Source organism: Marmota monax, unplaced genomic scaffold (genome assembly GCF_021218885.2).
Source record: "Marmota monax isolate L192 unplaced genomic scaffold, Marmota_monax_Labrador192_F-V1.1 WCK01_AAM20220418_F8-fsc00193, whole genome shotgun sequence".
NCBI classification, from domain to species: domain Eukaryota; kingdom Metazoa; phylum Chordata; class Mammalia; order Rodentia; family Sciuridae; genus Marmota; species Marmota monax.
Genome location: NW_026695203.1, coordinates 1367863 through 1382027, shown reverse-complemented (window position 1 = coordinate 1382027; position 14165 = coordinate 1367863). Strand labels below are relative to the sequence as shown.

Sequence of the window (14165 nt, the reverse complement as noted above, 5' to 3'; positions counted from 1 at the left end):
CATAACGTTCTGGTTTTGTTTATTTGTCTTTTTATCATGTTGTCTTGTAAGTGAATCAATGACACCTATAGGGGGAGTAGCAGCTAGGAGTGTTCATCTTGGGATCTGGGACTACAACAGAAATGTAATAGTTGTGTGGATATAATTTAGTCCGAAGCCATGGTGCTTTGGTTTGATAGAGTTAAGTCTAAGAGAAAGGAGAAGCACCATAAGAGCTTAGACACACAGGCCAAAACAAGGCACTACAACAATACAGGTCTGATCAATCACTTTCCCTCCATCACTAAGCATTACCTCCCGGATGGCTTGGTATGATCTTCAATCATTATATTTTGACTGAATGAATCTCAATTTGAGACTGAGACTTATGGCCAGGGTAGCTTGAGAGAATCTCCTGGGCAGAGTGCTTCCTGCCAGCCTGGGTGGCTGCTGTCCATAGAGAGGGTGGCCTGGATGCACAAAGCCAGCTAGAGAGTTAGCCCCAATTTCTGACACCCCCCCCCCTCTTCAGTTCTTATATAGTTTCCAAGAAAAACAGAAGTCAGCACAGATCCATGGGGGGGTCTGTAAACATGCTTATTAGATGGCTGGTGGGCCAGATGGAGGAGGTGGAAAGAAAGCACAGAACACACAGAGGTGGATTCAGGCCCTGGGTTTACCAGAACTGAGAGGGCTCTCAGATGTGCATCGCCCATAACCAAAGCTGAGACAGTGTCAGACAAACTGGGTCCAGTTGCCACCTTTCACAGATTCCGGAGCCTGAGGCCAGCACTAGCCAAGTCATATCCCAAAGCCAGGAGAAACAGTTGGCACAGCAGTGGGCAGTGAAACAGAGCTGACCACAGGCAGGGGCATCTCCAGGGAGCCCAGCAGGACCCTGGGTGGACACATGAGCAGACCCCATTCCTCCATGGCCAGATGTTGCATACACGACCCCCCAAGAGTCATGCTAGGGGTCCAGGAGAACTCTCAGGGTGGACAGTGGCCCCAGAAGTGAGTTTGGCCTTTACGTTTGAATCCCACAGTGACTGAATACTTTTTTAAAAAGTGAGGTTACAGGGCCTTTGTATGTTGAAGTTTATTTATTTTTTCTGCTACTTACTAGAAATGTGGGCTTATAACCAAGTGAAGATTAATTTGTTTCTAATGAAAATGTTACATTTTTTTTAAACCTAAGGACAGTAAAACGTACTTTAATTAATTTATTTTTTGTTGTGGTGTTGGGCATTGAAACCCAGGCATACTGAGCAAGCACTCTACCATAAAACACTGGAAATTATAAATCTACTTTTATAGAAACTATGGCCTCCTTCAGGACTGATTTTATTAATTTTCCAGCACAGTCAACTTGGTTTTGAGATATCTCCCATCACATTTACCCAGACCTCATTTAAATGCTCTTATAAAAATTCATATACTTATTCTTGTCTTTCAAGGAAAAGCAAATCAAACTGGGTAGACATTGGTGAAAAGAAACCATTGAATTAAAAAGTAAATACTGGGTGTGTGATTATGCACTTCCATCCCAAAAATATAATGAAGACTTAATTGCTAACTCAGGAATAGGATCCAGTCTATTCACAATTTCTCAAGGGGTAATTTTGTAGGCTGTGTTTAAGTTGGGACATTTATCTTTCCTTTTCCACTCTCTGTGCTATCTGGAATATTTACTGGTTTTGTTTCCTAATATATTTACTAGGGAGGTGGACAAAAAAGAACAAAAAGATTCTAATTCTAATGAGTTACATTTTCTAGTTTTTATAGCCCCGTTAAAAGATATGCACAAATGTAAACTGTCACAATATGAATCTGCTTTGGCCTCTAAATGGCTTTTTAGTCCAATCGCTATGAGGACATCAGCAGAATGTAATTTAATGTATCCTAAAAGAATCATTGTTTCTTTCAAAGCCATTTGCAAATTTGGGAGTCTGCCCCTCTGTGTTCTGATTCAAAAAGGTGCTGTGCTGATGTTAGATGCTGAGGGTGAGGAAAGGATAGAGGCTTTGGGCTCTAAGAAAACAAAACTTGACTCACACTGACTTAAATAAGCAAGGATTAAGTGTCTCCCGCCCCCCTGCATATAGATCCAGCCAGGTGATCTCTGGTTTCCTGCCCATTCAGCCCTAGGCATCAGGAGTGTTTTAAACAAGGGTGCTGGAGGGACAGAGCCTCCTCTGCTTCAGCCAAACAAAAGCTTTTCCCAAGAACACCAGCGTGGACCTGTGCTTATCTCTCCCTAGCCAGGGCTGTGCCACTTCGCTGCTCCTGCCTAAGATAAAGTGAAACACATCCTGCTGGCAGCTTAGCTGTGGAGGCTGCTTTAGGCTTGAAATAGAAACTGCAGCTTGCAGAGTAAGTAGACCTCACTGCTCCAAACCAACCCAAGCATGATCACCACCTCTTAAGCTCAACTCCTTAAGGCCAGCGCCCTCCTGCCACACCTCCTGGGTGTGACCACAGAAAGCAAGTCCAGCAACCACGTGGGCCCACAAAGTTCCCAGAGCAGGGTCTTCTGCAGCTACTCTTCTAGTGTACAGACCTGACCAATGGGTGCCAGGACTGACTGTCCGGAACTCACTCCAGCCCCTGAGCACCCTGCTTTCCCCAACTCTGAAATGACCTCTGGTTCTTCGGGTGCCTCTCCCTGGGAGAGGAAGTGAATGAGCCTAAGAGGGTTCTAGGAGTGTTGCTAGAGTCTCTTGCTGTCAGATTTTCAACCTCACGTGGATGAAAACACAGTTGGAAATAGGAGCTGGACCCGTGCCTAAAGATGTCTGCTATAAGGAGTCATGATGTCCTGACCCCAGAATTGGACAAAAGATGGCGAAGATGCAAAAAGAAACAGGAGCTTGTTTTCAAGATAGCTTATCTTTCTTCAAGTAGCCTTCCAGCATTGAAGGTTTGTTGAAAATCCTCCTATCTGAGAGCAAATCACTGAGAGGTGAAAGCCAGAGACCTAGCTGTCCCGAGAGGCTCCTGCCCACCACCACTTTCTCCTCTGGTCCTGGGACTGCCCAGGAGATGGAAAAAAAGACCCCAAAGGCCCAGAGCCCCATGATCACTGTCAGTCATGAGGACCGTTGTGCAATCTGAAGATTCAGGCTTGCTCCATAGTTACATCCCACTGTGTCTCCCCATTTCTACTTAGTTGTCCAACAGAGGAACCTACTCACAACCAACACTGAATTTCTGACGTTTTTCCTCATCGTCCCTTCATAGTACCACAGGCCTTCCCCATCTGAGGAAATAGAAACTCCCTTTCTTACGTTGTTCTTATCAAAGAATCTGGATGTGTTCTCATTTCCTCTTTTTCTCCCACATCCTCCATCTAACATCCACCATGGCATCCTACTGACTCCCCTTTTAATACACTCAGACCTGACCACACCTGTCTTCCTAGATACCAGGCCCCTGGTCCAGGCTGCCAGCGCCTCTCTTTGCATTATGAGAAGGCCCTTCTAATTAGTCACCCTGCTTCTACCTTTCTCCTCCCAGAGCCAGACTCCTGCTTTTGATGTGCCAACTGCAGGGTGTCATTGCTCAATGGGAGCCCTGCAGTGGCTCCCTGGTACCCTCAGAGTAAATGTCAAATTCTTGCAATGAGCTGCAGGGTGTAGGATGTGGCTCTCAGGGCTGTGCAGGTCTTCCTGCCTGCTGCCCTTCCTCGGTCCTTCCAAGCTCACAAATTGGCAAATTCTGTTAACATGAATATTTGGGGTTCAGTGAGGTTCGCTTAAGCTGGAACCAAACACCTTGATCTCCAGTCATGCCAATCCTGACTTTGCTCTACTTCCCCCACCCCCATAACACTTAGTCCTTCAAACTCATTATATTCATTTTAAAGTTATATTTGTCTCTCGCCATCTGCCCTTCCTCCCCCAGTGTGTGAGCTTCAACTGTGCACAAATCTCTGTTTGGTTCATGGATTTGTCTCAAGTGCCTAGAATGCTGCCTGCTGTCTAATATGCAGTCACAAAGTAAGTGTTGAAGAAAGCGCAGCTCTGCAGCTTAGGGAACATACTCTTTCCTTGTTTCACTGCTGTATTCTGCAAGGAAGCAAGTCAAGAAGACAAACCACTTGCAAATGCACAAAGAAAGAAAAAAAGAAAAACAGTAAAAATCATGGGGTATTCCAGTATGACACACAGACAAAACCCCTCAGCATCCTCTTCCCCCAGCTCTTCCCCTGAATTCCACTCATCAAGGCAGGTGCAGCTGCTCTTGTTAGCTCCAAACTTTTTTTTTTTTTTTAATCAGGACTGTGGCAGAGCTTTCATTTCTTTTCACCTCATGTTCTCATGTATTTTTTTCCCCCTCAAAAATAATTCCTCAATCAATCAAGCTGCAATTTGAAAGAAGAAAAGTAAGAAAGAGTCAAAGCAGGCTTCTTTAGTGCCTAATTGTGTAATTTAAAAATTAAGCAGTGGACACTGGGCAGCTGGAAGCTTTGGCTGATAAGGAGATATCCTCTTGAGGGCCACTGCTGCAGGAGAACAGGCTGAACCCCAGGACTCACTAATGAGATGCAGCTAAAGGGGGACATGACCAACAGGCTCAGCAAGGCTCTGAGTGTACCTATTGGTATGTGATGTGTGAAAGTTATTGCTCTTAAAATAACAGGACAAGCAGAAAATGATCTCCTTAATGAGCTTAGGAAATTTGTGACAATGTGACTATTTACCCCCAGCTAATCTCCAAGGTTCCCTTCCTAAAGGATAGAAAGAAATGCCCCTGGCCCCACCATCACAAGAAACTTGGCACTGTAGATATTGGGACTGACCCATCTGGGGCAGGGGAGAGCTATATCTGCCAAAAATTAAAATTTGCATTCTGTTTGCCACGTGTTCTCTGTGTTGGTCTCTTCGCCAGGAGTGCCCTCCTCTATTCTTGTCATTCACCAAAGTCTCATTCTTTTTTTTCTTTTTTTTTTAATGGGGGAGGCAATTTAGATCCTATTGTCTCCATCAGAGTAAGACATTGAAATCTCAATAGCACCTGCCCTTCTCCATTAAAAAATTAATTGTGATGGTCAATAATGCGATGTTCTGACTGAAACAGCAATGCAAGATCTAGCCTGCAAGTGAAGCTGAATGAGGTGACCTGAGTGTTATCCACAGGAATTATTATGTCATTAAAATTACTGACATGGAAAAAAAAACTAGGTACTAAAATACTTGATTGCATTGTATAACTATTAAGAAGAAATAAAATTTTCCTATATAGAAAACAATTATTAAATTATGTAGAGAAATGTTTAATATCAGAAAAATTTCTTTTTCATCTTTTCTTGCCTTAGGCAGAAATAATACCTAACAAACACATAATGACTCAAAAATTAGGAGTATGTTTCTATTAAAATAGATCACAATTCTATTTAAACATAAACTGTGTAGGATATTATAATCATTATTCTCATGCATATAATAGAAATACATGGCATGTTATATCTTTGTCTTATTATAAATATATTTAGGCTTTAAAAAGTTAAATTCTGTGCCCACAATAAATTGTGATTTACCACTCACATGAACACAGTTTTATTAAGAATACACGGAAGAAAACTTACCTCATAATGTACTGTTTTATATATTTATGAGATTCATTTATCTGTGAATGACAGCCCCCCAAAGATCTCAACTTAAATGTATTTTAAAGACAAGGTCTGCCTAGGGGTTGAGGAAGCTGAGGAAAGAGTCATCTTATTTCAAAATTTAAAAAGATTCTAATGAAGTTTTATTTTCTATAATATAAAATTAATGGGATTATATTTCACAATAAGATAGATCTTGCTCAAAAAATTTGAAAATAGCTTAAAAGTCATCTTAAGTCACTAGGTTAACTTTAACTCACAGTTAGATGTAGTAATTTGTTGACAGACAAAACATCACAAAATGTAATCTTTTAATGTTTTAATGAATGACATTTTCAGAAGTATGTTAAGGTAGTGTATACAATAATCTCAGAGTATCTCATAGGAAAGTTGTTTCTTCTACATTGTGAGAATTCAATTAAGGGTTTTATGAAAAGCACTTTTCCAGATTTGCAAAAATTTGAAACAGACTAGATATTGTAATATTTCTATGCACACATTTTGTAAACAGAATGAATTATTTGAAATATTTTGCATTAATGAATCCTCATTTGTCCAGAAACATCTTATAATGTTTTATCTTTTTTTCTTTGCAGTGTCTTTGGAGGGGATGATATGCTGAGGTCAAATCATGATCAAGACAAGGAGAAAATGTTCAAATGACGTGTCAGAGATCTACCATAACCTAGCTGTTGCTTGCAAAAGTATCTGCATGATGCTCATATTCTCTGAAGCAGACTGATGCACTAAAGTGACATTATAATACACACTCACACATACACACACACATGTAGATATAATTCTCTTATCAATGATATCAATGTCACAAATATACTTAATAGGCATTGCAAGTGACAATTCCTAGTTCACCCATTTTTTGTTTTTCTTTCTTTCATTCTTTTTTTTTTTAAACTTTTTTTTTTTCTGGGCATTTCACTTGCTGTACAACCAAGGAATACCTTGGTAAAGTTTGTTCCACTTGAGGCAGGATGAACAGACTTACCTGTCTATGATGGCGCACATGTCGATGCTGACATTTGCAAAACTTCCCGGCTTCCTTTGTGCCACTTCATACAGATTTACAAGTTGGTCGTCCACTTGGATAAGCTGCATGCATCCTTGGAATGAAGGCTGAAGAACAGAGTGACTTGAGTTATTCATCTGGTTCAGAAAACCTGTGAAACAGAAGAAATGGAAATGTTAACATCAATGTCTGGCATGCATTACTCAGATCCTCGTGGGTGTGCTACCTGCCATAGCTGTTGCACCCAAATGCTGGGCTTCTTGGAATGTTGCTTCATGGTGCCTGTCACAGAAGAGTGAGCTCCTTGAGAGTGTGAGGTGATTCAGGGAAAGAAGCTGGAGATGACTATAATGGTGAACACCTGTCTCTGGGATCAACTATTATTCTAAAGTTCTCTTTTGATGTCTTTCTTACTATGACAATTTCTCTGTCCCTCTGGCATTTCAAGGTCACTGTTACATGTCCTCACCTGAGCCTGACCTGAGAAGAAGACACCAAACTTCAGGTTTTCTCAACGATCCACCTCCTTTCTCCTCTACCTTCAGCATTTACTCCCATTTTCTTAACAGGATTGATTGGGCCTTTCATTCATATGTCAGAAAGCGATATAAATCAATAAAGTGGATTTATTTTATGAGTCAATGTGCAACTTGATGCAAAGACATAGTTGCATCACAAATGATTTCCCAATTTATAAAATGCAAAGGAACATTATAGAGACATAAATTCTGACAAACGACCAGCATCCTGTTATGAATATCCATCTTATAGAAGCTAACTACTGCAGTATGGTTTTTATAAATGATAACAGACCTAAAATTAAAAGAGACTGAACACTGAGACAAAAAGAAGAAACCCCCAGCAAATAGTGTTGATGTTACAAGGGAGTGGAGAGAGTAAGATTTTTATTGATAAATAACTTTAAAGTAATACTGCTAAGCAATTACAATTATGCTTTTTCAATAGACAAAAGTTATAATTCTATTACAGAGAGAATTTGTGGGCCATCGGGAATGATTTTGCTAGATTCCATTAAGTGTCTTCAGAAAGTCCCAAAAGTTTCCACTTTTTACAATTGTCCCTAAAATACCAAATTTGCAGGCTTGAAGAATTGAAAATGTACTAATTAGTCTGCTTTTGAATCTGAAGTTATTTATAAATTCACTTCATCCAATATTATATTTGTAGGGGAAAAAAAACAAAAAACCTTTGTACAGAATGGGTTAGAACAACATATCCCACTAGAAAAGTAAAAGTGAATTTTCAACGAAAACAAAAATGGGCCATTAAGAAATTTTTGAAATTGTCCTAGTCTCTTTAACTAGGAGTAATAGTATAGTATAATAGAAACCTCTTTTCCCACTTAACTAACAAGTGCAATATTTAAAGTCTAATTCTGTTATTTGAATCTCCTTTAAGGGTTAACCACAAAGATATATATTCTTTTCCATCAATGCAGTACTACATAAAAGTAAGATTATATTTAAATTAACTTCTTGACTTTAAAAATCAGAGGCTCCATTTCAATATCAATATATGTTTTGTGTGTGCACGCATGTGTGTGGGTATTTTCTTCTGAGTCACATTTTTTTTTAAATTTGCATTGATTTAGTCCCTTTAGGAAAATGCTGATTAGAATAGTTGTATGTACACATATGATTTTCAATTGTTTAATCAAGACAAAGTTGAATGGGGCTTAATGTCTAAACTTAGTAGAGAGAAAACATCCAGCTGTAACTTTAGTAACCTCTCAGAACAAGACTATCATTTGTTTCTGCTCTTGTGATTACTTGGGTGTCTCTGAATGTCCCCACTAACTTTGTGAGATTCCAAAAAGAGTTGATATATTTGGGGGAACAGAGCTTCTTCAGCAAAGCAGCTGCACAAACACTGATCACTACAAATTAGGCATAATTAAGTTCACCAAACAAGGCTTTATAAGTTTCCCAGAACAATGTTTTGTTTGGTCTTGATAATTTTGAAGTTTGAAATTGTCAAGTCCTTTCATTTTCCTACATAAGGTATATTCTAAGAGAAGATAATTATGGGACAAAATACTATGTATTCATTAAATATAGGGTTCTTAAAAATAACAATAAATAAATAAATATAGGGTTCTTTTCTCTCGTATTATTATTTAAGTTTCTAACATGGATTCCATTTATTCTTGCCCAGCTGGTATCTGCAACATTTTGTAGACCCCTTCCACCTTGAATTAGGATATCCCCTGAGGACAACAGGAAATTACAAGTAGTGGCAATGCGTGACACTTCCAAGGCTGGTTTCCAATTTTGTCTCCATGATTGCTACCTCTGGAAAATCACCACTATGCCATTGAGCAGCCCCGTGAAGAGGTCCATGACAAGTAAGAAAAGACAACCATGGTTGTAAATTTATTGGGAGGGAGTTGATTAGCTATGGAATAAGAAATAATGAGTATGTTGCTTAGTACTGGAAAAAAATTGTATCAAAGTCCTAAAAATGTGGTAGCAATGTAGGGGCTGAGATATGCAAGTTAGCTGGATGGATTTTAGAAGAACTGTTGGTCAGAATCCTAATCATTCTTGAGGAGATTTTTAGTAGTAGCTTAAAGGAAGGCGAGAAAATTGTTATTGCAAATGGGAGAAAATTTGACCTGTGCTATGTTGTGGGGAGAACTTTAGCAACATTGTTGTCTATGATAATATGGAAAGAAAAAAGATGTATTTACTAAGTTATGTATTCAATCTGAGGATATTTCCAGGCAGAGTATTAAAGGTACTATCTGATACTTTCTTTGTGTTTTTAGTAAAAGAAAAGAGAGAGAGAGAGAGAGAGAGAGAGAGAGAGAGAGAGAGAGAGAGAGAGAAACTAAGGAAGAAATGCTAAATCTAAGTAAGCCAAGTCCTGATGGACTTAATGTTAAATGTTATTTTTTTAATCACTCTATTCAGATAGCAAACAATGCAAGAATCAAGAAATTACCAGTCAATGATTAAATACCAGGAAAGCATTATCTAACAATGGTATAAAGATATGACTGTAAAATTCATAAAATTCATTAAGACCTCAGAAAGACATTAGGTGGCATGTCAGAAAGCAATCCACTTATACAAAAGAATCCTCTAAGTAGCTTATCGGTATACCTAGCACATCTACACTTTAAACAATGGAAGTTCTAATAATTTTAATAGACCTTAATAGACCAGAAGCCCAAGGAGGGGGAGAGTTTATCTTTATGATATTATAGATATGGCCTTTTATTTAATGGAGCAAATTTGAATAACATTCATTAGAATCCTATCCATTTTTAGGGGAACTCTATTGGTAGTACAACCACCAACTTGTACTGAATGGAACAGAGATGGTTCAAAATAGAATGACTTTGAGAGCCCCAAACTTCTATGTGCAGGAAACTATAGTTACAAACACAGACTGCAAGATATATACGAATATGCATATATGTGTGTATATGTGTGTGTGTATGTATATACATGTTGACTGGGAATTTCTTAATTCTTGCATACACACACACACACACACACACACACACGTGTGAAGGATGTCTTAGAGTAGAAGAACTAAGAACATGAAGAGCAGAGCTAAGAGTCATGCAAAACCATTTCAGAGAAAGAGGAGGGTTGAGTCCTAATCAAGAAATAACCAATATATGCCTGGCTAGATTTCAGAACTGATATGGTCCAAGACATCTTATTTTCATCTTTTGAATCCAAGTGTACAAATTGGTTTCTCTTTGCATTTATTACTGGTGTAGTGCACTTTGTGTGTGTCTGTTCACGTGTCTTTAGAGAACCCAACTTGAATAGTTGTATTCAAGTCACTGAACCCAAACAGCTTTCTATCCTCTTGGAACTCCCTAGGAGCTTCATTTTGGTCTGACTTGATTTGGATTTTAGGCAGATGCTCTAATAAAATGTAATTTTAGAAGGCTTTTGGAGAAGATGAATGCACTTTACACACTGAAGAGACATGAATCTTCGTGAGCCAGAGGGTGAAACCTGGCAAACAACATCTAGTATGGCCATAAAATCTTCACATTATAACTATGGTTCTTTAAATACCTCATAGTACTTAGGGTCTTGCATTGTCCCCTCCCACAATGAATCAATGCTGACATGTGTAACAGGCCTTTGCAAAGTCACAGTGAAGAGTCACAGTATTAGCTGGCTTCTAATGCCAAGTAATAAAAGGCATTCGAGGTTGCACTTTAGTTTTGGGATCACTGACTATAAGAGAACCAGTTCCTATGTCAGGAAACCCTCAAGCAATCTGAGGAACAGGGACTCATGTGGAAGGAATCGAAACAGAATATAAATAATACATTCTCCTCTGTTTCTCTGTCCCTTTCAGTGCAAGCTGGTGGTAGTACTTCCAATAGAGTTCCCTGAAAACTGAATGGGATTCTTATGAATGTTATTCAGGCCACTATCAGCCAGGTGATAGATGAGGTGGAGGCTCCATCTTGATCAACCTTCAGATTGCAGCCCTGAGAGGCATTAGTGGCAGCCTTTCTAGTAACTGCAAGACAGAATTGCCCAGCTAAGCTGCTTCTGACTCACTGGCTTCCTCCAATAAAGTAAGAGTTAATAAATGCTTACTGGGTTGGACTTCTAAGTTTTGAGGCAATTCAATGCACCAAGAGATAACTGATTTAGATGAAAATGAACAAATCTGCTCTCATTTTCTCAGTTTTTAGGAATTAGAACTCAAATATTAATATAAAATTATTAATTCTACTCAGACCTGCAAAACAAATTAACTGACATATGTAGGCAATTCCTTTATAGTTAACAATGAGTTAAAGACTTCCCGTCTTTGGACTAAAATTCCTGGTGCTCCAACTCCTTTTGAAATAGAGGAGAACATATTATTTATATTCTGTTTTGTTTCCTTTATGGACAAATATAATTTCAGTAAAAATACTAACATATTATTATCTGGGGGTTCTTGTAGGCACTTCTCTGAAGCTTAGGGTTTAACCTGCCTAGTGGATTAATAGCAGGACTATTTGGAGCTATAAATTTGCAGCTGGGATTTTCAGGGTCAGAAATGAAAAGATATAAAATGGAAATGAAGTAAAATTTAACTAAAATTGTCAAGTTAGTAGAAAAATAATATAGATCACAGAGGTAAAAATTTTCCACATTTTCTTTAAAACTTTAAATTTATACCCACAAATTCAGAATGAAAATACAATATTTATATATGGATTATTACTACAGGGTTCTAAAAGTTGACAATGTGTTACAACCACCACCATGTAAAGAACTGTAAACTTGTCAGTCTCAATTGCATCTCACTACCAGGAAAACGTCCCTCTTCACAGGATCACTGTAATTATGTTACTTTACTGTCATGTTTGAAGATTTCTGTTTCAAAACATAGCAGATAAAAACTTCATATCCGATTTGAAGTCCACTCAGTATATTGTTCTTCTTGCTGACAAAGGAAATCCATGCATTTTCAAGGTTTTAAAATTTTAATTCAGAAATGCATCAGGGAGAAACATGCCGACATTTGTTTAGACATTAGAATGCCAATCTAAACTGTTGTAAAGTATAATGTGAATCCGATGGAACAGGACACACACAGCCGGCACAGGGCTGGCAACTTCACAAGCCTAAAACCATGTGCATGCGAGGCTTCTCCTTGTGCAATTATTTTAGAGTTTGGAGATTTCAGAAGTCAGTCAGAGGCTGGTGGAATGCCATTAGAATGTTTAAAACATGTAGTGTCTTCCTTTCAATTCAGTTTTGGAAGACTCTACAAAGTGTGTACTAACTAAGCTCTACTGTTTACTCAACCTCCCTGAATAACACAGTGGAAACCCCACTCATCAGGGCAGGAAAGGACCCGCCTGGGGGCTGGTGTCCAAGCAAGCAGGGAGTTAAGGCCAGTCGGGAAGCGGGCCAGCAGTGGCTGAAGCCAGCACATGGGACTGTCCCACACGGGACACCCACCCAGTGTGGCTGGACAAATAAATACATTGAGCAGAGCAGGAGCCAGCCTCAGTGTCAGAGAAGGAAGGTACAAACGTGGAACATGCTGAGACTGATTGAGCTCTGAGGGCTTAGGGTGGCGTTTCATCCATCTGTGGTTTTCTCTGTGTGTAGATAGAAATAAATGCTGATAAAATTGTGAATGTGGCTACTGCATGGCTACTGGGGACAGTTGGGGAACAGGGTCACCTCAGAAGCAATGAACACTGTAGCCCAGATATTGTCTCCACTACTAACTAAAACCAGGACTCGTTCAAAAAGGACAGTTATGGTTTGAATATGGAGGTGTCCCTTCAAACTCCTGTGTTAATTCAGGAAAGTTTAGAGGTAAAGTCAATAGATTATGGGATCTGTAACCTAATCAGCCCATCCTAGTTTGAATGGCCTGGGTGGTAACTGTAGGCAGGTATGACGTGGCTGGAGCAGGTGGGTCATGGGGCTGTGCCCTAGAAGGGTGCATCTTCCCTGGGGCCCCTTCCTCCCTCTATGTCTCTGCTTCCTGGCTGCTATGAGGGGAGCAGCTCCCCTCTGCCACATCCTTCCTCCATGACTTGCTGTCTCATTCTGGGCCCAGAGCAATGGAGTCAGCCATCTATGTCCTGAGACCTCTGATACCAGGAGCCAAGGTAAACTTCTCCCCCTTTAAGTTGTTGTCAGGTATTTTGGTTACAGTGATGAATATCTAACTGAAACAGACTGATTTCAGGACTGGGTCAGGGAAAGTACAATGAGTCTGCAATACTTTATTATATCATAAAGCAAAGAAATGCCTAAAGAATGTCAGGACCATGGCAGAATGATGCGGAAAACCCTGCAATGGTTTCTGCTGCCCAAATTCAGGCAATTTAAGTGCAAAAAAAAAAAAAATACAAATTGAGCATCCAACATATATTTTCACTATCAATCAAAAATGGAAAGAGGAAGGAAGAAAGAAAACAGAGCTTCAGGTCATGTCCCAGTGAATCATTCAGGAACCCATGAGCCCACCTCCACAAAAATGAGCAGCAATGGGGGAATTAGAAAGTCATTTCTATTGCACTCTAGAAACTAATACATGTCAAAGAAACACTGGAATTAAAAGTCACCATTTTCACCCTTTATATTAGTAATAAATCTAGGCAGGAAGTACCACTTGTGCTCAAATGAGTGGGTGGAAGCTGAATAAGGAACAAATTCTCAAAGAATCTCCTTAAATATAATTTTTAATTTCAAAAGAGTTGGTGGTCACTCTATAGTAAAGAAATTTGGCTGGCAGCTTTTCAATTAAGTGATCCAAGTGATCATCCCAGGGAACAGGTCCAATTGGACAGAAGGCAATGAGAAAAATAAGATGTGGCCTTTTGACACTGATGCCAAAATACAAGGGCCGAGTCCAACCATGAAGAAATACCAGACAAATGCAGGGTGAGGGGCCGTCTACTAATGACTGACTTGAGATCTTTAGGAATGAGCTGTGAAGCCAAGAAGCAACTGAAGATCTGATTCTAAGTGGCAGGGGCTGCAGAGGCAGCCCTGTGATTGACAGAGGCTGGAGAGGCAGGACAACAGAGTG

At 39.5% G+C, this 14165-nt stretch overlaps 1 protein-coding gene across 1 annotated transcript in view; it reads right to left on the bottom strand.

Annotated features, from left to right (window-relative positions):
• Positions 1–14165, bottom strand: part of Cntnap2 (contactin associated protein 2) — a 1911322-nt gene that overhangs the window by 821521 nt on the left and 1075636 nt on the right. Inside the window, exon 10 of the mRNA XM_058574358.1 lies at positions 6594–6765. Within this exon, the coding sequence (XP_058430341.1) occupies positions 6594–6765 (172 nt within the window). The remainder of the gene's footprint in view (positions 1–6593; positions 6766–14165) is intronic.